We start from the raw sequence: 24,299 nt of genomic DNA, 5'->3' as shown, positions 1-24,299 counted from the left end.
CTTATTAGGGCGTATGCCGTGTGTTGGAAAAACGAATTTTTCAGGCATTCTGGAAACTTAGAGTTTAGTATGAAATTATTATATAGATTGGTAAGTATTGGTGTCAAAATATTTGATGATCGTTTAGGAAATTTTATTGAGATATCATGTGATATAGGTTATCAATGAACATATAATTGTTAAATTTACTTAAATGTCTTAAAAAGTTTGGCGAGTTGTAGTTATTTAATGGTTTATTGATTATTGAAAAGGTAGGTAGATGGTCTGATGTATCATACACTCCAGTATCCCAGGAATAATGTGCTTTTGTATTGTGAATAAAAATGAAATAAAAGTTAGCTATTACAGTATTGTTCAAATTGTGTTGGCTAGTCTATGTATATATTTGTCCCAGTACTTAAAATGTTGTTAATTTATGTTGGAATTTTTTTGTTTGAAAAATATGGGAGAGCATGAGTATTATTTAATTACGTAAAGTAAAATGTAACAAGATTACAAAAAAAGGCACATGGAAAAAATATCACACCTCAACATCATTAACTGTGTGTTCTTAACCCTACCACCCTACTTCAATTAATAGGAAAATATTGTTTATGTGGATCACATACACTTTTGTAAGAGCACCAACATTTTTCAGTTTTCTCATGCAATATTAAGCTACATTATTTAATTATATGTTGAAACTTCAGTTGGTTTAGATACAATGAACTACCCGACTAGAAATATTAGGTTCGGAACAGCTACATGGATTTTGATTTGGCTATCATCACTGTATGTTACTTTCAACTATGCAAATAATTACAATGTATTGGAAGATAATACAAAAAATCTGAAATCGGATGTTGTATTGAAAACCAAGGATTACAGTGTACCAAAAAAAGTAAACTATTCTATATATCAAATGAGAAAAAGGATTAAGATATCTCTTTATAAACTGAAATCTATTTTGTACAATATTCATTCTACTAAAAATATTTATTTAAAAAATATAATACAATATTTATTCTACTTAAAATAAGAAAACATAATCTGTAATTAATTCTAAAAAAATTTAAGAATTGTGATCAAAACAATTGTGAGTTTCCAACCACTACTGAATATGACAGTTAAAAGTTGTTTCACACATCCATTCAAAGTAACATACCACTGAAAAACCAATTGATTTAGAAGGCAACATTCAACAATGAGTCACCACTAATATTTATTGGAGGGATGCCCAGAAGTGGAACAACTTTAATGCGTGCGATGCTCGATGCACATCCAGATGTAAGATGTGGACAAGAAACAAGATTAATTCCTAAAATCTTGAAAGTCAGAGACTATTGGATGAAGTAAATGTTGCATTACATTTTATTTTTTAACTATTTTATTTCATAATATAATAACATCCTCCCGGTAATATGATTAGAAAAAACTTTATTAAGCTTGTGCCATTATGGTTTGTCCTCCTCTTACAGGTAATAAACACCCAAAGCAATTGCTAATAATAAACAAACAAGGTAATTTAGTTGATTATTATTGTCTGTTATTTCATATAATATTGTTAACATTGAGCCAAAAAAAGCCAGACAAAACAAAGCGATTTACAATTTTTTTATCCACAATTTGTAAAAACATGTTTTTTGACATCTTGTACAAGGGATTTTACATTTGGGTTGAATCTTGTTGTCCATGATAAATTATTATGTTTCTAAAAAAAATACAAATCGCAATTTTAACTGGACCACTTTGTACAAAAATAAATAAGATAAAAATAAAAACAAAAAAATGTAAAATTAACAGGCTTAAAATTTGAAAAATTGCATAATGTTTGATGAAGAATTATTTCTTGTGGGCTAAATAGGAAGTTTCATTTTTTGCAGTGCACAGGGTGAAGATATAAGATTGGAAGCAGCAGGGGTATCCAGAGAGGTTTTAAATGATGCTATGGCCCAATTTATATTGGAAGTCATTGTAAAACATGGTAAACCAGCAAAGCGTTTGTGCAATAAAGACCCATTTAGCTTTCTATATACAAAGTAAGTTTGTTTGAACCTAGCTATATTAACTGGTCAGATATTTCTTATATAAATGTTTTTCGTTTTATTTTAAGCTATCTTAATGAGATTTTTCCAAATTCCAAGTTTATCCTTATGTTGAGAGATGGACGGGCGTCTGCACACTCAATAATATCAAGAAAAGTCAGTATCACAGGTTTTGACATTACAAGCTACAGGTCTGTTAACAGCTAATCTTACATATATTTAAGTAATTGCTTTTGTTTGATAAAAAACCTTTTAAAAAATTAAGTTATACACCTTATCTCATTAAATAAACATTAATCTATTTTCATGTACAGTCAAAGAAAATTATTCCATTCAAGCTGAGGAAAAAGATAACAAAATTTATTTGATTGAACCATGATGATATAAAACAAACAATTCACAATTAAAAAAATGTTTATTTATATATGTTACTAATTATTCCCCCTTTTTTATTTTGTATGTGAAATCTAACATTAAGTGGAAAAGGTTAAGAAAAAATCCCATTTAGAACACTGAAATATGTTTAGGGGGTATACAACAGAAATGGTAATATAAAATATTGTTTTTAGCTTAGTGAATATGTTTAAGTTTAAGGCTCTGTAATTTCGATTTTGTTGCATATTTCCAAAAATCAATATGAAGTGGCCAGTGGGTACTTTTGTCAAGTTGTACAACTTGGCAAAAAATATGCTAATTTTTTTATGCCTCATCTCCTAATGATATAACTTGTCAAGTGCTAGTTCAAAGTGGCAATTAAGAACTAAAGTGGCTGTCGAAACACCATTTTAGTTGCTATAATTATTTAGATTGTGATGTGTAATTATTAAACTTGAAACTTTTAAAATCATGTGTTTGACATATATGCTGGAAACCATGTATTTGTTAAATATTTTAAGCTAGCTTTATTAGACAGAACAAATTTGTTGACTCACAGAGATATGGAAAACACAATTAGACTGCAAAAAATGTTTAATTTTCACCTGGATTTTTTATTTTTAATCTACTTCTCAATTTCATCTTCTTTCATGCTTTATAAATAACACGTCTTATGAACTTAGAAATTAACTTTCTTGGGTTACAGAGATATATTGGCCAAGTGGAATATTAAAATTGAGGATATGTACAACCAGTGCATGAAAGTTGGTCCACAGGTTTGTATGCCTGTCAAATATGAGCACTTGGTGCTTCAACCTGTCATAACACTTCATCAAATTCTTGCCTTTCTTGATTTACCATGGACGGAAGATGTGCTCAACCATGAAAAACATTTGACTAACATTTCGTTATCGAAGTTAGTGGGTAAAAGTTTTTTACCAATTACAAATTCGATGACCAACACTGACTTGAAATTTGTAGATCCACTCACTTCATATGTGTAAATATTTATCAGAGGTTAAGATTCTAAGTTTGTTCACCAAAATGAATGCCGTTTAGGTTTGGGTGTTTCACATATTATTAAATTTAATCTTCCTATGCAGATTTGCCAAGTCAAATTAGTCATGGCTACGACCTACAGGTCTAAAAGTCACACTTTTTGGTCCATTGATGCCCTAATTGTCGTCTACATTTTCGCTTAGAAATGCACAAATTCCTGACGGATAAGGTGCCAAAATTGTTGAAATAAAAAAGTTACAGATAGTGCTTAGTTATGACCAAGGCAATGTTTCTAGAAAAACAACAGATCAATATTTGTTGCTGATATAATGATTCACGATCACTTCAAATAATCTCTGAAAGTTGCCGTATTTGTCTAATTCTAAATGGGATGGCACTATATAAAGACAAAATGTATTAGATTCTCGACAAGCTTTCGCACATCCGTGGTTCATCAGGTCAAAGTGGAAAAATTTGTCTTTACAAAGTGCCACCTGACTACTCTACTTTAATAAATGTAACTTATGAAATGTAATTTTCAGTGGTGAAAGATCCACAAATCAGGTTCAGCATCCGCTTTACTTGGATGCGCTTACAAGTTGGTTCGGAAAAATTCCCGAAGATGTTTGTCGTGACTTGCCGTTTATTGCACCAATGCTTGCAAAACTCGGATACAACCCGTTTGACAGAACACCTAAGTATGGGGAACCAGATGCATTTGTCTTAAACAAGGTCAGTTTGGTTTAACAAGTCGTACTCCAAGTTTGTTATACTATTTAGCCTACGATGAATTCAGGAATTATTCCGACAAGTTTAGGTCCTATTCAGACGAGTTACACCTTATTCTGTCGCGGATAATACTGATTATTTTGTTTTATTGTGTCGTTAGTCCTAATACTATGGTAATATAATTTATTCTGCTAAGATAGTGTTTGACGTCTTATTGTGTATTCCCATTACCGTATGGCTATTTTCGCTTTCATAAAATGTACAATCGTTCATGCATTTAAACATATGTATTTTTAGACTCAGCAAGCTACAAAAAGCTCATAAAAGATGCACAAATCTACCAGCAAGCAACTTTCAACCAGAAATGTTCATAGTAGGACATATTGGAATGTCAATATGATTTGTTGTTTTTACCCAGAACAAAAATTTCTTTCTTTATTTATTCGTATTATGTGCAATTTATTTGTTTCCTATTTATTTAACCTTGTACGTTTGCAATATTTCTAATCACCTACTTGCTAATAGTGTTTTGTGGACTTATCGTGGGTGCTGTTTTTTGCTTTCACAGTTTTATTGGAACTTATGGTGATAGAAAACTGCTTTAACTTGCTGACCAATAAAACTAAGCCTTTTTATTTGGAATAAAGTACGGTGTTAAAGTAAGTCAATGACTTGATGTAAGTCACTTTAGCAAATGTGGTTGTGTACTTACGAGTAAGTAGTCGCTGGCTCTGTAGACGAGAGCCGACGGCTGCCTAATCCCTTACAAGTCCTTAATCTAACTCCAGAACAGGCCGCTAAAATAGGGCTACCATATTTTCAGCACCCAAAATGAGGACATTTCTTGCTGGCAAGTAAAAGAGGTACAGCCGTTAGATGTATAGCTATAATGGTGCTTCAATGTGTGAAATGTCATGGTGGCTTCGGCGGCTGCAACTTCGTCTCTTGACTTAGGTCATTTTATATGAAGATGAGGCTTAATTTTTACCTCTATAGCCTGCTTGTGCTTCGTGATTGTTAAATCGTCATGGAGGGTAACACTACCTTTGTTTGCCACATAAATAAACGTGCCCTATTAAAGTATTGCATTCAGCTATGAAATTAATACAACATCCTTTTCTGAAACAAGGATACTTCTGGCGTAGCTCATTAATAAACAGAGTTTTCCTGTTCGGCATTATAATTTATAGCTTATTTTGATATATGGTTGTTTAAATTTAAGAATAATAAAAAAATGAAAGCATCTGCTGACAACTACCTGTATGCTTTTTGTGCGGCCCTCTAGTCATTTTCAATCAAAAGTAGTATTTTAAACGTTCAATATTAGCCTAATTAAAATGTACCAGTCAGCTTTTAGGGGCGCACCAATAGTATAATATGGGTAAAAAAAAATATATAACTCTAAAGGCCCGTCATAACTCTAAAGACCAATACTTAATCTTGAAACTTAATCGGTTCTGTGGCCCATTAAATTATTTCAAGTGTCAATGCGGCCCACTATAATAAAATGTTGGACATCCCTGCTTTAGACTGACTATACAAGCTTCTCTAAGAAATAAGAACATAGCCTACCAGTACAGTAACACCGATAAAATAGGCTAGGCCTATAGAACTCACACCTTTGCTTTATTAATTGACCTTTTTACATGTGAAGTTCTGTTGCAATTTTTCTAGGGCAATGTTTGCAATAACAATCAAGAAGATAGGGCTGCTGAGCAATTTGTTGGAAAACCCATTTTAAACCAGCAATTCAGCATGTTTAATGGCTACAGTAATTTTTTTTTAATTTTGGGAAATGAATACAGCGTCTCGCCGAAAAGTCTTGTTCAAAAGTATAAGCAACTAATTAAATGCAAAAAAAGAGGACATTTGGGCATTTCTAAGCGTCCTCGGAGGACTATTCACTTTTCTTGAGAAAAGAGGACAAATCCCCTTAAAAGAGGACATATGGTAGGCCTACGCTAAAATAACTGTCCTTAACTTCTTGAACTTTGGACAAAGTCACTTCACTCAGTGGATATTACCCGTTGAGTACATTCACAAATCTCGGAAACACAAGATAAACGGAGCGGTGATTCAAGGCGCTAGTCTATAAGACGTATAATTAGAATGCATCAAGTAGAATGAATGCGAAACGTTGAAAGCGCACAGTTCGGCGTTTAGGTCACGCGTCAGTGAACAACGGTCACGTGCATAGTGGTGTCAAATTAGGCAATATCGAGTAATATTGCATGATAAATGCTACAGTCACTAACTTAGTCTGTCGGACTAATGGGTTGAAATGAATTGTTTTTATAAAGCGTTTTTATTTTATAAAATTGAGGTATTTATCTGAAGTTTTTAACATAAAACAATTTGCTTGCTAGATGTTGCGTTTAGTGTTATTGTTTACTTGATTTATAGCTTATAATCGGACGAGTTTACCAATTTCAGGGGGGGACTTGTTATTTATTCAAAAAGAGGTTTGTTTTGTGGATGTGATGAAGACATTTTTTCCTTACATTTAATTATTTTAGCGAATTAACTTTTATCTGTGGGCACTGATCTTAAAAATGCACCACCTAACTAAACGTTTTACTTGCAACGCTGGGAGAGCTGCGTGGACTTTGTTTTGGTTTTCAGCTTTATATGTTACTTACCAATATGCAAGCAACAACAATGGAACATTAGATGGTTCACCAAATTTCACTGAAGATGTTGTGCTAACACCTAAGGATTACGCTGTTCGGAATTTCGATGAAAAAGTAAGAGTAGAATATCTTGCTTTTAGATGTTTATGAGACGTGACTTCTGGCTGTTTATAATGCTTGAACCGCTTACCTTGAAAGAAATGAATCTAATAAAATATAAAACAAAGAACGCCATCTTGCCAAAGTTTAGGTTTGCTTGAAATTTTGTGCTATTTCTGTTCAATATGTCTAGCAACTCATAGTTGCAGACATTATAGGCCTTTGTAAGGCACACAAGAATCAAACGGCTTTCTGTGCAGGTAAGTTTAACAAAATTGCATTATTGAGAGACACCAGTTTGGTTTGTTGAACACCTGACTTTAGTTTTAAGTTGACTCGAAGGTTGCGTGCGTATAACTCGTTAGCCAACCACAAGGCTTCTGGTGATTAATAACTGTATTATTTGATAAGCGAACACCCAGTTCAAACTATAGAAGGCGGACAAGTTAGCGCATAGAAGACGCTACTTGCAAATGTCAAAGTTGCGAACAGCACAATACGTTAACAAAGAGGAAGTTGTTTACAAGCAGATAGCGGGCTTAAATACACAAAACCCTGAGTTGACCGCATGAGAAAATGCAAGTCGGCAATTAGTCGTGCGCTCTACAACACACCCACATAGGCCTACGTGTGGAATGTGATCTTGACCTTGAAAAGTCGATTCAATCGAAAATAACGGCTTATACGTAACATAGCACATCGAAAGCTTTCAATAGACCTAACAAACAGCCGATTAATTACCAAAGGCCAGGCTATAAATAGAGCTTGTCTGCGGTGAGGTTCAAACTCAAGACCTCAACCATATCGTAAAAAAAGCATCAAATCAACATTAAACTCATTTCCTGGCTTTACTAAAAGTACTTTTTTGTTGACTTATAAAACAACATGATAATGAACGATTAATTATGATTATTGAACTAGAAGACAACATTCAACGAAGAGTCACCACTAATATTCATTGGAGGGATGCCCAGAAGTGGAACAACTTTAATGCGTGCAATGCTCGATGCACATCCAGATGTAAGATGTGGACAAGAAACACAAATAATTCCACTCCTGCTAATGTACAGAGAAAAGTGGTTAAGGTAATTGTCAATGTGGTAAACAAGTCATTTCGCAAGTTAAGTTCCATCCCAAGTCATCAGTTGCTCAAGTCAAGTCACAATTGAAGCAAGTCAACTCCTGGTCTTGAAATAAAACGTTGAACTATTAAAATTGTTAAACCTGATTATAAGCAATACCTCAATTAGAAATAACCAAACCACAACATAGGCTACTACAGCAAGCAAATTGTTTTCTGTGCAAAAAATCAGATACATAACCAAATTTTACGAAAAGAGTTAAGTAAAGTAAAGTCATTCGTCCAAAATACTTAAGTCAAGTTATTGAATAGTGTCATTACAACAAACAACACAAAAGCAAAAGCTTTTCTCGCATAACTCTACATAGTAGGATGAAAGCAATTGCCAGGGGATAAAAAAAATAAAATTTCAAGTCACTTTATCAACAATTTGTAATCCTTTAATATTGACTTGTTCTCCCTGAGGGTTGAAATGTTATAAACACGCCCTACTATATGTTTCCAAATGTAATATGTTTTGGGTCGTGCTGAAAATGAAGTTTTAATGTTTGAAGCTCACGTAATGGACCCAGAAAATTGGAAGCAGCAGGGGTGTCCAGAGAGGTTTTAAACGATGCTATGGCTAAATTTATCTTGGAAGTCATTGTAAAGCATGGTAAACCAGCGAAGCGTTTGTGCAATAAAGACCCGTTTGCACTTGAACATTTAAAGTAAGTTTGATTCGTTAAAGCTGCACACCAATTATTATTTGTCTTTTGGAAATCTTTGTTTTACTTTAAGATACCTTAAAGAGATTTTTCCAAATTCCAAGTTTATCCTTATGTTAAGAGATGGACGAGCTTCTGCACACTCAATAATATCAAGAAAAGTCACTATCACAGATTTTGACATCACAAGCTACAGGTCAGTGAACACAAATTCAGTTATCGATTGCACATTTTATTGCACTCAAGTCATATTGTTTAAAATATGCTTGTACAGATCTGGCAAATTTGTCGGATTGTCGTAAGTTAAACAACGTTGTTAGATATAAAAAGTGGGTTTATGTCCTAAGGCTGTTGTTCAAGGACTTGACAAGTGCTGATTTTCAAGGACTAAAGTGGCAACCACACGCCATTTTTAGTTCAAGTGCCTTGATGTTGAACTTCAAACTTTAAAACATGATGTGTAGGACAAGTATGCTTACAAGTTTAAACTGTATTATTTACAAGTATATTACGTTAGATTTATTAAATGGATGAAACTCCTCAAATCAAGATGAAGACAGTAGCCCTATATAAGCAGAATACCAAAATATTAAATTCACATCTCCATCTGTTTTGTATAAATTCATTTATATAGCCATGCGTTCTTTAACGTTCGTGCTTTAAAATTGTCGTTAAGAAAGTATAATTATGTTCAATTGATACATTTGTCTTTATGTGAATTTCAGAGACGTGTTAGCCAGGTGGAGCATTAAAATTGAGGATATGTACAACCAGTGCATGGAAGTTGATCCACAGGTTTGTTTGCCTGTTAAATATGAGCACTTGGTGCTTCAGCCTGTGAAAACACTTCATCGAATTCTCGCCTTTCTGGACTTACCATGGACGGAAGATGTGCTCAACCATGAAAAACATTTGACTAACATTTCGTTATCGAAGTTAGTAGCCATTACCAATTATTTTATGTTGGTTGTTTAATGTGTACATTTCATGCACAAAGCGTTAACCCTTTGCGGTCCACCTACATCCCTGGGATGACAAACAAAATTATGTTATGCGGTCCAACTACATCCCTGGGATAACTTTTGCGTACAACGGTTTTTACAGGTCCACCTACATCCTTCGGATGTTAGACCACTTTTTATCGGCTTAGGTACATTCTAGATGGTATTTTTGGGCTTTTTTTTCCTAACTTAATTTAAATTGAGGTTAAGGTTAAACTAGAAAACAGTTAGTAAAACTGTGGTAACCAGGAACATTTGTTGCACTAAGCAATAATGAATTTTGCTTGTTATTGTATTTTATTACTACCTTGCAGACGACAATTGTAGTTTGACTGATTGGCTTTCACTGCAGTTTTTCAATACTTTTATAAACGGCTAATGGGTAAGGCAGACTATATTGCCTAGTTAGAGTAACTAGCTCGCAATGGCAACATTATACTTGTTGAACTCGAAATGCTTGCCTATCACAGATGCTAGCTGTAAGCTTTCTTCATGAAGCATATTCTGATTGAATTATAGCTATGCAAACAGTGTTGAGATTTAGATGAGATGTTTATGTAAAATTTTGGGCCACCAAATGCATATGCGCAACTATGCGACTACGACTAAGCCAGAGGTTCCCAACGTGGGCGGTACCGCCCCCTTGTGGGCGTTGGCGAGTTACAAGGGGGCGTTTTGGGTCTTTTTCTCATTTGGGGGGCGCTGAACACATAAGGGTGCGTTACATCAAACTACTTTTCGCAAAATTTTATCAAAAGTTTATATAAAAATAGTAATAAACAGCACTGTAGGTAACATTTAAGCTTAAATGGAAACTTTCGTATTGCCAACTTGTGGTAGTTTTTCGCTAATTGGTAACTTCTGTCTAACAATTGGCTTTCTTATGTAACGTTATTGGTTATTGTTGCGTTTCACCGTTTTATACGCGGCAAAATGTTGTATATTTAAAGCAGGGGTCGCCAACCTACGGCTCGCCGCCTCTTTGACAACTAGACACGAGTCCATTTCAAATACTTTTTGACTATTTTAACTATACGTACAAAAAGTTTGCGCGAATTATCTTCTACGTCCGGTTTGTTTACAGTTTGATGTTGTCTTTTGACCTAGATCAGCGCTTCTTTAGCGTTGCATCATGGAACGTTGCAAAGTAGTGTACGTCGCGGACAAACGGAAAACGTATTCAACTTTTGGAGATATTTTTTAACATTTTTCAATTTTTTTTTTGACAATATAATAAAAACTAGCAAGAAATACAAAAGAAATGCCGGTATTCCCCCCAAAAAATCGGGCTCGCTTCGATCGCCAGGTGTTCCCGGACTTATAAAGGTTAACAAACCCTGAAATAGGTTAACTATTAACGTTATCGTGTTTTCTCAAAGTAGTTCTATTACACGTTTCATTATTAGTGTGGATGACGACGTGGGGAATTTTAAACCAAACAAACGTTTTTTTTGTGCTTTCCGCCAACATTTTGTTACTGCCTCCTTAAATGTAAATATAAACGTTTTTAGGTGAAAAAAAACCGAGGCCCGCCTGAATCACAGTTGTTCTAACATTTTAATAACATAATTCTTAGTTACCATTTTGTGCGGCCCGCAGAGACCTTTCTGAGTTTGGTTGGTGCCCGCGACTAGAAAAGATTGCCAAGCCCTGATTTAAAGTCTGGGTGCAGAAATTTGATTTTTTTCTGGTAATGACATAACCTTGTGAAATAATGCATGTATATTATGAATTTATCTTTATGTTGAATGACAAAAATGGATTTTATTATTAAACAATATGTATCGTCAGTTATTTTAATTGCAGTAGCGCAGAGTAGTTTGCACAAGTGTGTTTAAACCTTAATGCAATTCTTGTTGTATGTAAATTATATGTTCTATTACCTACATGCCTTAGTTTTTCAATAGGCACCTACGTCATTAATTTAGCTCAATTTATACACATGCTCACGTAAATTCCTATAGTGAATGTATCTTAGACAACCTAAAATATGACTGACAGCTCATAGAAACAAAAGTGAAGACAATATGTTGTTACGATAGTAGTTTCCCTACCATTGTTATGTAATAATTGGCTTTCGTATGTTAAGTTGTTGCGTTTCACCGTTTTATACGCGGCAAAATGTTTGTATATTCAAAGCAGGGGTCGCCGCCGGATTCGGCCAGCCGCGCCCTTTGACAACTAGACATGAGTTCATTTAAAATACTTTTTGACTATTTTACCTTTAGTACGTCGAAAATTTTTCGCGCTTTGCGCGAATGATCTTTCTACGTCCAGTTTGTTTACACATTTTGAAGGTGTTTCTGGACTAGATCAGCGCTTCTTTACCGTTGCGCCGTCAAAGGCTACGATGTGCGTCACGGAAAAACGGAAAATGTCTATATTACACATATATTTTTTAAATATTACACATATACTTTTTAACATTTTTTTTTGGCAATGTAATAATAAAATCTAGCAGGAAATTTAAAAGAAATGCCGGTATACCCCCAAAAAATCGCGCTCGCTTCGCTCGCCAGGTGCGCCAAGACTTCAAAACATTAACAAACACTACACTATCTATTAAAGTTAAGGCGTTTCCTCAAGGTAGCAGCTTTATTACACTTTTCATTAGTAGCATGGATGAAAAAATGCGGCCAACGGAGACCTTTCGGAGTTTGGTTGGCGACTAGAAAAGGTTGCCGACCCCTCATTTAAATTGTTGGTGCAGAAAATTCAAATTTTTCTGGTAATGACATAACCTGGTGAAATCATGTATCTATAAATTCCCACAGTGAATGTATGTTAGACAACCTAAAATATGACTGACAGCTTATCGAAACGAAATTGAAGTCAATATGATGTTAGGCAACGATTAATATAATACTTTACTGTAAAACAAGATGAGGGGGGCGATATGAAATAATATGGAGCCGAAAGGGGCACTAGAGTAAAAAAGGTTGGGAAACACTGGACTAAGCCAAAGAAGAATTGCAAAGAATTCTGTATGGTATGGTTGGAAAGATATAACTTTGCATGAATTGAAGGCTTATCTCGGAGTTGTGCTGCAGATGGCTTTGATAGAAAAGCCTGGGATAAAGGACTACTTCAGTAGAAAATGGACTGAATATTTCCCTGATGTATTTTATCGAAGGCGTTTTTTGCAAATACATTGGATGCTACATGTAAAGTCGCCGGAACCAACAACCACTGCACCCATAACCCATGGAAATAAAATGAAAAACTTCATTTCTACGTCAGAAGTGTTTGAAAGTGATACCTTTTGTCTAGTTTGAAAGTAATACCTTTTCCTTAGAAAGACCTTGATGCGAAAAAATCCGAAAACTGGGCTGTTAAAAAAACGCTAAACAAATATATATAAGCTAAAAATTTGACAAAAAAAATCCACAAACGTAATCTACACATATAAAACTAACCAAAAATGCATTAAAAAAATTGGACCTGTGGTGACCGAAACTCTAAAAACAAGAGGACCGCAAAGGGTTAATTTCCAAGTTAAAAAAACAAAAACAAATTACTACAGTTATACTTTTTTTTTTTTTTAAATGAAAGCTTGTATTAGAACGGAAGTGAATGCTTGAATAATTTTTCTACCTCGAAGTATAAGGTAAATCCTTTGAAAATTTTAGGGCCCGACATATTTAAAGAAATTAAATAATAAACGGTGCTCCGCTAAGGAAGTCAGTTTGAGAACAACTGGTTGCATTTTGTCCAGACTCTGGTAAAACTTCCGCACTACATTCTGAGTTCGTGTAAAGTTTCTATTGTTAAAACAAAATACATTTTTCAGCGTTGAGATGTCAACAGACCAGGTTCAACATCCGCTTTATTTGGACGCGCTCACAAGTTGGTTCGGAAAAATTCCCGAAGATGTTTGTCGTGACTTGCCGTTTATTGCACCAATGCTGGCAAAACTCGGATACAACCCGTTTGACAGAACACCTAAGTATGGGGAACCAGATGCATTTGTCTTAAACAAGGTCAGTTTGGTTTAACAAGTCGTACTCCAAGTTTGTTATACTATAAACAAGCAACGCATACATAAATAGAATTAAGCAATATCAGTTTGGTTTAGCTGTAAGTTTGGTAGCCTATAGTCCAGTAGTGGTCAACTTCTGCTACCGTACTTTTCTTCTTGCGATGCCTTTGGAAAGGTTTGTTGGACTTAACGCATCTAGCGACAGTAATTTTAATCCTTTTCATTGATCGATTTGTTTGTCAGAAAATAGCTGCACATCTTCTTAACAACGATTTTAAACACATATCAGTAGGCTTACCACATGTCCTCTTTTAGGAGGATTTGTCCTCTTTTCTCAAGAAAAGTAAACGATACTCTGAGGACGCTCAAAAATGCCAAAATGTCCTCTTTTTATTTTCCAAAAAATACTGCCATGAAACATGCTATATTGCTGGTTTAAAAAATGTTTCCAACAAATTGCCTTACCAGCCCCACCTTCTTGTTTTTTATTGCAAACATTGCGCCAGAAAAATTGCAACCGAACCTTACATGTAAAAAGGCCCACTAATAAAGTAAAGGCGTGTGATCATTCACTGTAAAACGTATGATTTTAAATCGTCACTTATAACTCTCTTCGTAGCCGCCAACAGCAAAACCAACGCGCTCGCAACAAATAGATCAATATTTGCGCTCGAGTTGGCCAGCAACCCCAAATTTCCTATCGAAAATTAATCAGAGAATCCCAAAAGAACCAAACATCCCGAAAATCAGCACAAAATATCATTAAACTCAAACGTAACAATTCTGCTTTCGTTTTACTTGCCGACAAAAAGATGTCCTCTTCCTGGGGGCTGAAAATATGGTAGCCCTACATATCAGGCATACTTGTAAACTACTGTCAAACATTTTACTACTGCAATTGAGTTTTGAAACGAACAAAATCATTGTGCGATGCTAGCGACAAGCTAAAATGTCCCACCAGGGCGCAAGGCACGGTTTAAAACCCTCTGTTATAGACACGTAAAATGTAAAAACCGACAATTTTCCCATTAAAGAGTCAAAATATAACGTAAATTAAGTTTTTGGCCGTAGAAACTTAATGCAAGCAGATTTGTTGTGCCGTGTTCTATATAGGTTTCTGTTTATTACTGGTAAAAATGTAGATTAGAAGGTCCCAATAAACTAGTTTGCAAATGGGGTAGTTGATGTCGTTATTGACTGTTTTTAATAATTATATATTTGACAAGCATTTATCTTAGCAATTAACTTGGGGACAAGCGTTTTTAACAAAACTAAGCTAAATTATTTATTGTTACTAGAGGTTTAAAAAGTAGTTTTCAACCCGGAAATAAGACCAAAGTAGGACTAAAACCCAATAGTCGTAATAACGTTTAAATCCGTCGGAATAAGACCTAAACGGCCATTATCACGCCTACACAACTTTTTATCTAACTATAACCCCCCAAGTAGGCTACATCACTGGTAACTCCCCTAATAAATTAACCCTAACCCAACTTCTAACCACTACCAATATCCCCCACTAACCCCTTACATGGGCAACCAATTCGGTGCAAAATCAGCGGCACCCTAACTGCGCAGGTCAAAACTACCCCGATCATCTTATACCCCCTCGCACAGTTTCAGAAGTTATTTAGGCCTTATTACGATGAATTTAGGACTTATTCCGGCAGGTTTAGGACGTATTTAGGCAATTTAGATCTCATTCTGCCGTGGATATTCATATGTATTTTACTATCGTTGGTCTTAATACTATAGTATAGTATTATACATAATTCTGCTTTAGATAGTGCTGCCTTGTAGGTCTTATTGTGTATTCCCATTACCGTATGGCTATTTTTTGTTTTTATAAAATGTAAATTTGTACATGTATTTCAACATTTGCAATTTTTAGACTCAGCACGCTACAAAAAGCTCGTAAAAGATGCACAAATCTACCAGCAAGCAACTTTCAACCAGAAATGTTCATAGTAGGACATATTGGAATGTCAATATGATTTGTTGTTTTGACCCAGAACAGAGGATTTCTTTATTTATTTATTCGTATTATGTGCAATTTATTTGTTTCCTATTTATTTAACCTTGTACGTTTGCAATATTTCTAATCACCTACTTGCTAATAGTGTTTTGTAAACTTTTCATATGTACTGCTTTTTCTTGCCTAGACTGTTTATTGGGCTCATGGTGATAGACAACTACTTGAACTTGCTGACCAATAAGCCTAAGCCTTTTTTATTGGATTAAAGTAGAGTGTATAATATATAAGGGCTGCGGAGACCAAAGGTAACCAAGCAGTGTAGTAACTTAAGTCAATTACTAAACTTAAGCCACTGTATTTAAATGATTTGACTTGAGTTAAGTTTGTTGGACAAATGACTTCGGTTGAAATAAAGTGTTTTCATTGAGTGTTTTTTTTATTAAATTGAGGGATTTATCTGAAGTTTTGTACATGAAACAATTTGCTTGCCATATGTTTTGTGATATCCTTTACTTGATTTATTGCTTAAAATCGGACGAGTTCACCAATTTCAGGGGGAGGGGACTTGACTTGTTATTTATTCAAAAATACTTGACTTGGACTTGACTACTTTCAAAAAAATGAATTGAACTTATAGGTTTTTACACATGATCTGACTGGGACTTGGTCATTAAAATATAACTTGTTCACAAAACTGGAACCAAGCGGGTCTAAAGTTCATCGCGCAATATCTCTTGTTGGAAAAAAATATATCGATCAAAAATTTCACAAATACTTAAAGAAATCTAACTTAGCTAGCATGGATGAATGACTTGCCTCGACCTCAAATCATTCAGGCAAAGACTTTAGGCCAGGGATGTCCAACCTTTTAACAGAATGGGCCGCAAATTGACACTTTAAAAATTTCGATGGGCTGCAAAACCCATTAAATGAAAGGGGTGACGTCATAAGTTACGTCATAAAAAAACTTAATTTACAAACATTCGCTATTCGAGAGTGAACTCGTGCGCAAACATGCAAGTGAAAGTCAGCCTAATCGCGCGAAGCGCAACAAATTAAGTTTACATGCCATATCGTGCCATGGTGCGACACCTTTGGGCTGATATATTTCCTTAAAACGGTCCGCAAAAACACACACCTTGCTTAACAATGATGGCTACATTAACGTTCGTTGGCCGTTAAAATGTGGCATTAGACTCAAATATAGTCTCAGAAAAAATATGAGAGTATGCCTTCATCAAATACTGCGCGTTCTATACATTTTGGAGATAGTCGAAACAATTGTTTTAAATAAAGGATATTGAAATTGAGAATAAGTGGTGGGTCGCACGTAAGTATCAGGCAGGATGGACATCCCTGCTTTAGGCATTTGACTTTGAAAATAAATGTGTACCAAACACACAGTATCGGTAAGCCTACATCTTGATTGGAATGAATATATCACACAGATAATACCATATATCACACTAAACAAGGTCAGGTGGATAGTTCTAACCCACCTTTCACAAAGTCTTAGGTCTGTACAATGTAAAGTCTCCAATTGTTTTTGTAACCGTAATTTAAAAAATAAACTTAGACTCAAGTAATCTCAGTAATAACAACTCAAGTCCCAGACCAAGTCATTACCATCAAGTGAATTCAAAGCCCAGTCATTGATATTAAATCCAAATGTTAAACAAAGTTAAAATTAGTAAATTTATTTATCCCATGTAATACTTTGCATAACAAATACCAAACTTAGCAAATAGCAATCAAACTATTTTACGTCTAAATATCAATAACCAATTATTAGTAAAAACATTTTTTAAAACATAAGTTTATTGAAAGTCGATTGCATAAATGACTTAATACAAGTGAGATAATTTGTCTAAGTCAGTTCAATCCATTTTCATCACGTCCACAACACTATTAATTAATAACAACACATTGCCGCACACATAGTTTCATAATATTATTGCTGTAGACTGCAAAGGCACCTGATTTATTTTAGAGTACAACAATATAAACGCTTTTTATCCAGCACGCATAGAAATACGTCGTTAACATAGGCGAGGTAGTAAAACTACTGTAAGCAATATAAGCCATAATATAATGTCATAATAAAGAATGGGTATATAGGAACACATTTTAAAGATGTTTGTCATGCAATATACAAAGTATAATTTGCCGCTAGTATACCACTGATCTCTATAAAACAGGGGTTGTGCCAACCTGTGGTACGCGTACCACTAGTGAAGTTTTGATGTGGTACGCGATTAGCTTTCGTTTTTTTCACAAAAACCTGGTTTCACAAAATTATATTTTGTTTACAAAGAATAAATTCCCGAAGCCTAGTATTATTGTTACGTAAGTATTGTTTCGCATCATTACGATCTTTAAAGTACAGGTCACGTCCATTGTCAACAAGAAGCACAGTTGTTTTGAAAAGCCGTGCGACGCTGTGGATATCATCTACTGTTTCATAACTTTCTACAAATAGCGTTGAATAATGCTAGTTGTAAGCTTTTTTCAGTAGGCCAATATCATTCTTCTGAATATAATATGATTCTGTTTCATATGACGTCAAGTTAGGCAATAATACAGATGCAATAATAATATTTCAAGACATCGTAAAATGAACTAGACGGGGTGCGGTTGTTGTATTTTTTGTCGGAGGGCATATTTTCAAGGCCTAGTGTTTATTTTATTTTAGTTCATATTCATTTTATTTAAGGTGTTAGTGGGTTGTTATAAACCGCATTATTTACAGTATATTTAATTTAATGTTTGCCGCATCAAAACAAAAATCCCCTTCCCAGAGACAGTGACAAATAGGATTTTCTAGGGTTTTTTCCTTATGGTCCAATCTGGCGACATTGTTCACGAACGGCATGTAAAGCTTCTAGTAATGCTTTCTTGTGTTCTACGACGGGTTAAACTTTAGTATATGGCCTTGCCTCTTCATTATATTACTCCTACAATAAATTTAAATTCGACGATTATTCGAAAAATATATTTGATAAACAGACTTTTGTAGATAATGCCTACGGCCATACTATTAAATTTTGTTCTCTTTAAATGGTTTAACGCCTATGGGATACTATATTTTGTCAATGAATTACTAAGACGAGCCACTGTGCGCAATGAAAGTTGCACCGCGGGACAATAAAGCGCAGCAGGCGTCTATTCGATTCGCGAGCTGAACAAAGCAAGCCACTGTAACCGAATTCTGTTTATTTCTACCGCTAGATGGGAGTCGATAGGTAAAGAGAGCTAAAACGATAACTTCACAATATTTTAGGTGTTTTTTCCCCAAATCTAAGGTACCTAGGGGTACAGACTTATAAATCTCTTAGGCACACCTACATAGCACTCTACGTCTTGTCGGAAAATTTGATATTTCTCCGATGTATACTTTTGCTATAAAGCTTCGGACAAAAATCGGTCTGAAACGTTTAACGGCAAAAACAAGATATGTCTCGAAAATAAATTTTCGGGCCATATGACTAGCGTATGTGGTAGTTTATCAAAAACCAGCAAGACAGAGAAATAAGTGTCTTGTATTATGCACATATAAAAAAAATGCTCATTTTAAATGTAAAACAAATTGTGTGAAACTTAATAGGCGAATGCTCTTATAAGGTCTATTTTGGTTTCCCTTTTCAGTAAAGTTATGATATCCTGCAAAAATTGTAGCTCAACCACGTCATAGGGTTCATATCTTGGAACTAACAAAAGTGCTAGGCTATTAGTTTACCATGTCATCATGTTCATGTGCGTTTGGTAAACTCGCGATCAAAAGTTGTGGTCCAGACTTAAAAGTGTCTCGTTGTTTTCACATCGCTACTCTTCATTGGCTGTATTATAATAACAGTTGTGTATTTGCAAAATGATCAATACAAACAAGTTTATTGAAGATTTATGATGGATTCAAGTCATAGTTGCCATTCTACCTTATTTTAATCTAGATTTAGATGTTTTGATTTGATTCTAGATGTAGAATTATACAATCGAGATGTTGGATTTTTTTAGATTATTGTAAAAAAACTATTATATAATCAAAATTGGTGACAGATTCGCTATCCAGGTTAAATATTTCAGTAATTTAAAAAAGTTTAAAATTTTTGCGAATTGAAAAATAAATAATGAGGTATGAAATCAAAATTTCAGTGACTGGTCATGTTTGTAAAATATTTTATAAAACAGAAAATCTTAGATCTAAAGCTTCAAGCAAGACCTTTATGCAATTTTATACAGCATTAAGCTTTAAATGTTGATTTTTTTTGTCAAAATGTGTTGAATATTTTCAAAAATCCTTTTTAGACTATTTTTTAGATTTTTCTATAAAAAATTTAGATGTTTCTAGATTAAATTTAGCAATTCTAGATGCTTACCGTAATAAAAAATAGCAACTATGATTCAAGTCCATAACGACAGTCTATTTAATAATGCAGCTAGTAAAATTTAAACAGAGCGACTTTTAACAAATAACTTACTAGGGCTGAAAATATACACGAGTGTTTTTCAAGAGCGCAAAACAAATAAGGAATCCATATATCCACCACAGTCGAGTGTTGTTAACTACAGCCATGCAAGATGGATGGGTTTACTTTCTTTTTAGGTTTGTTTTGTGGTTCTGATAAAGACATTTTTTCCTTAGATTTAATTATTTTAGCGAATTAGCTTTTATCTGTGAGCACTGATCTTCAAAATGCACCACCTAACTAAACGTTTTACTTGCAACGCTGGGAGAGCTGCGTGGACTTTGTTTTGGTTTTCAGCTTTATATATTACCTACCAATATGCAAGCAACAACAATGGAACATTAGATGGTTCAGCAAATTTAACGGAAGATGTTGTGCTAACACCTAAGGATTACACTGTTCGGAATCTCGATGAAAAGGTAAGAGTAGAATATCTTGCTTTTAGATGTTTATGAGACCCGACTTCTGGCTGTTTATAAGACTTGAACCAACTACCTTAAAACAAATAACTCTAATGAAATGTAAAACAAAGAACGCCATCTTGCCAAACTTTAGGTTTGCTTGAAATTTTGTGCTATTTCTGTTCAATATGTCTAGGAACTCATAGTTGCAGACATTATAGGCCTTTGTAAGGCACACAAGAACCAAAACGACTTTCTGTGCAGGTAAGTTTAACAAAATTGCATTATTGAGAGATACACCCACATAGGCCTACGTGTGCAATGTGATCTTGTCCTTCTAAAGTCGATTCAATCGAAAATAACGGCTTATACGTATCATAGCACATCGAAAGCTTTCAATAGACCTAACAAACAGCCGATTAATTACCACAGGCCAGGCTATAAATAGAGCTTGTGTGCGGTGAGGTTTAAACTCAAGACCTCACCCATATCGTTAAAAAAGCATCAAAGTCAGAATTAAACTTATTTCCTGGCTTTTCTGAAAATACTCTTTTGTTGACTTATAAAACAACATGATAATGAACGATTAATTATAATTATTAAACTAGAAGACAACATTCAACGAAGAGTCCCCACTAATATTTATTGGAGGGATGCCCAGAAGTGGAACAACTTTAATGCGTGCAATGCTCGATGCACATCCAGATGTAAGATGTGGACAAGAAACACAAATAATTCCAAGCCTTCTAGTGGACAGAGAAAACTGGTTAAGGTAATTGTCAATGTGGTAAACATGTCATTTCGCAAGTCAAGATCCATCCCAAGTCATCAGTTGCTCAAGTCAAGTCACAATTGAAGCAAGTCAACTCCTGGTCTTGAAATAAAACGTTGAACTATTTAAACTGGTAAACCCGATTATAAGCAATATCTCGATGAGAAACAATTAATTGGTAACTTTCCAAAACAACACATAGAATTGTATGTCACTTTATCACTTTTATTCCTTTGATATTGACATGTTAAACCCTAAGGGTTAAATGTTATAATGTTTGCAGATCTCGTAATGACGTTAGCAAATTGGAAGCAGCAGGGGTGTCCAGAGAGGTTTTAAACGATGCTATGGCTAAGTTTATCTTGGAAGTCATTGTAAAGCATGGTAAACCAGCGAAGCGTTTGTGCAATAAAGACCCGTTTGCACTTGAACATTTAGTGTAAGTTTAATTCGTTAAAGCTACACACCAATTATTATTTGTCTTTTGGAAATCTTCGTTTTATTTTAAGATACCTTAAAGAGATTTTTCCAAATTCCAAGTTTATCCTTATGCTAAGAGATGGACGAGCATCTGCACACTCAATAATATCAAGAAAGGTCACTATCACAGGTTTTGACATCACAAGTTACAGGTCAGTCAACACACATTCAATTATCGAACGCACTTTTATTGCACTCAAGTTATATTGTTTAAAATATGCTTGTACAGATCTGGCAAGGACAGATCTTGTCGGATTGTTGTAAGTTAAACAACCTGGGTAGTGGGTAGATATGAAAAGTGGGTTTATGTCCTAAGGGCTAGTTGTTCGAAGACTTGACAAGTGCTAGTTTTTCAAGGACTAAAGTGGCAACCACACGCCACTTTCATTTCAAGTACGTAGATGTTGAACTTAAACTTTAAAACATGATGTGACAACAAGTATGCTTACAAGTTTATACTGTTTTATTTACAAGTACATTAAGATTTATTAAAGGGGCTAAATTTCTCGAATCACAAAGGTAAAGGCAGTAGCTTATATAAGCACAATACCAAAGTATTAATTTCACATCTCGCTCTGTTTTGTATAGATTCATTTAAATAGCCATGCAATCTTTAACATTCGTGCTTTAAAAGAAAGAAAAAAAGTATAGTTATATTCATAGATTTGTCTTTATGTGATTTCAGAGACGTGTTAACCAAGTGGATCTTCTTTCATGCTTTATAAATAACACGTTTTATGAACTTAGAAACTAACTTTCTTGGGTTACAGAGATGTATTGGCCAAGTGGAGCATTAAAATTCAGGATATGTACAACCAGTGCATGAAAGTTGGTCCACAGGTTTGTATGCCTGTCAAATATGAGCACTTGGTGCTTCAACCTGTCATAACACTTCATCAAATTCTTGCCTTTCTTGATTTACCATGGACGAAAGATGTGCTCAACCATGAAAAACATTTGACTAACATTTCGTTATCGAAGTTAGTAGACATTACAAATTATTTGGTGTTGGCTGTTTAATGTGTAATTCATACACAAAGGGTTAATATTCAAAGTTAAAAAAATGACTTCAGATATGCCTGAAATATTGTGTTAGAAAAGCAAACTTATAACCCGTATCTTTGAAGACTAAGAACTTTATTTAAGTTCTAACTATTTCGTTTTGGAACAGTGGTTCTCTACCGGGGTACCTAAGGCATATTTTACGATGTTCACGCCGTATCGTTGAAATTCAAGCATAAACCGCAGCACAACTTTCGCATTTAAATTTTATCCTAATGAAACATTTAATAGCTTGAATAGCTTGTGTATGATGCGAATGCTTGGAGAATTATTCTACCGTGGAGTAAATCTTAGTTTTAAATTTTAGGGCACGACATATTTAAAAAGATTGATAATAAAATGAGCTCCTAAGGATATCCGTTCAAGAACTACTGGTGTAATCATATAACATGTATGAATTCCCATTTATGTTACATTTTGTCTAGACTCTGGTAAAACTTCCCCAACAGATTCTGGGTTCGTGTAAAGTGTCTATTGTTAAAACAAAATACATTTTTCAGCGTTGAGATGTCAACGGATCAGGTTCAACATCCGCTTTATTTGGATGCGCTCACAAGTTGGTTCGGAAAAATTCCCGAAGATGTTTGTCGTGACTTGCCGTTTATTGCACCAATGCTTCTAAAACTCGGATACAACCCATTCGACAGGACACCTAAGTATGGGGAACCCGACGCTTGGGTATTAAACAAGGTAGGTTTGAGCAACTCTATTTAAGATGAATGAAACACATTTGTTGGATAAAATTGGGTAGTCAAGTTATTGTACAATGAAAGATACACACACACATATGTGTTTACTAACTGTGATAAAACTGTTTTTGACAATTTTTTGATTTACGTATCAACAGTACACCGAAAAGCCATTGCAGACTTACCGAATCTGTCGATCAAAGACGCCAAGCACTTGGCAGACTAGAAAAACAACTAGTTTGCAGTGAGGTTCGAACTCACAACCTTCGGCCATTCCGGGACGTCGTTCTACCAACTGAGCGACGGTCCTATGGCCCAAGGTCGCCCTTGCTTGCCACATTGATCCAGGTACATTAGGTTAAACATGCTGTTGCTACCAGGGATAGCATATTTAAAATAGTTCTTTTGGCATATATTCTTCAACAAACGTGCTAAAAAAACCACTGAATTATGCGTTGTCTTATCGCTGTGTATTTTGAACGTTGTCTCGCACATTTTTATCCCCTTTTTTCTTTGTGTCATTTTATTTTGCGTCCTGTTGGCTTTGTGTGTCAGTCCCTGACGAAGGCTTGCCGTACTGTAAGCCGAAACGTTGGTTGAAGAAATATATGCCAGAATAACCTATTTTAAATGTACATTAAGTTAGTCTGCAATGGCTTTCGGTCACGTCTTGCACTGTGTCTCGACTCATTTTGCATTATTCTTTTAAAAACCTGTCTTCACTTGTAAACTCTACTGCTGATTTGTAGGTGAAACAATCACACCACGGAGGCCACGATTAATCCTTAACCATAAAAAGGTTTGTTTTGAAACCGCTGGTTTTAAAAATGCCA

General features: G+C 34.7%; 3 protein-coding genes across 3 annotated transcripts; all 3 read left to right on the top strand.

Moving 5' to 3' along the window:
- Positions 1-744: 744 nt before the first annotated feature.
- On the top strand, positions 745-4,145 carry LOC146139243 (protein-tyrosine sulfotransferase 1-like). Its single transcript, XM_083391768.1, has 6 exons — positions 745-771; positions 1,168-1,331; positions 1,863-2,018; positions 2,093-2,215; positions 3,106-3,315; positions 3,941-4,145. Exons 1-6 carry the CDS (start codon positions 745-747, stop codon positions 4,143-4,145), a joined length of 885 nt encoding a protein of 294 aa, XP_083247894.1.
- Positions 4,146-6,679: 2,534 nt separating this feature from the next.
- Positions 6,680-14,469, top strand: LOC146139242 (protein-tyrosine sulfotransferase 1-like). Its single transcript, XM_083391764.1, has 7 exons — positions 6,680-6,871; positions 7,778-7,941; positions 8,492-8,647; positions 8,718-8,840; positions 9,370-9,579; positions 13,436-13,625; positions 14,353-14,469. Exons 1-7 carry the CDS (start codon positions 6,680-6,682, stop codon positions 14,467-14,469), a joined length of 1,152 nt encoding a protein of 383 aa, XP_083247890.1.
- Positions 14,470-19,723: 5,254 nt separating this feature from the next.
- LOC146139241 (protein-tyrosine sulfotransferase 1-like) lies at positions 19,724-23,491 on the top strand. Its single transcript, XM_083391761.1, has 7 exons — positions 19,724-19,728; positions 20,388-20,481; positions 21,072-21,235; positions 21,519-21,674; positions 21,745-21,867; positions 22,486-22,695; positions 23,278-23,491. The coding sequence occupies exons 1-7, from the start codon at positions 19,724-19,726 to the stop codon at positions 23,489-23,491; spliced, it is 966 nt and encodes a 321-aa protein (XP_083247887.1).
- The last annotated feature ends 808 nt before the right edge of the window (positions 23,492-24,299 follow it).

Source organism: Ascidiella aspersa, chromosome 6 (genome assembly GCF_963924565.1).
Source record: "Ascidiella aspersa chromosome 6, kaAscAspe10.2, whole genome shotgun sequence".
In the NCBI taxonomy this organism is placed as follows: Eukaryota; Metazoa; Chordata; class Ascidiacea; order Phlebobranchia; family Ascidiidae; genus Ascidiella; species Ascidiella aspersa.
The sequence above is the reverse complement of the archived record's forward strand: the minus strand, read 5'-3'. Positions and strand labels throughout refer to the sequence as shown.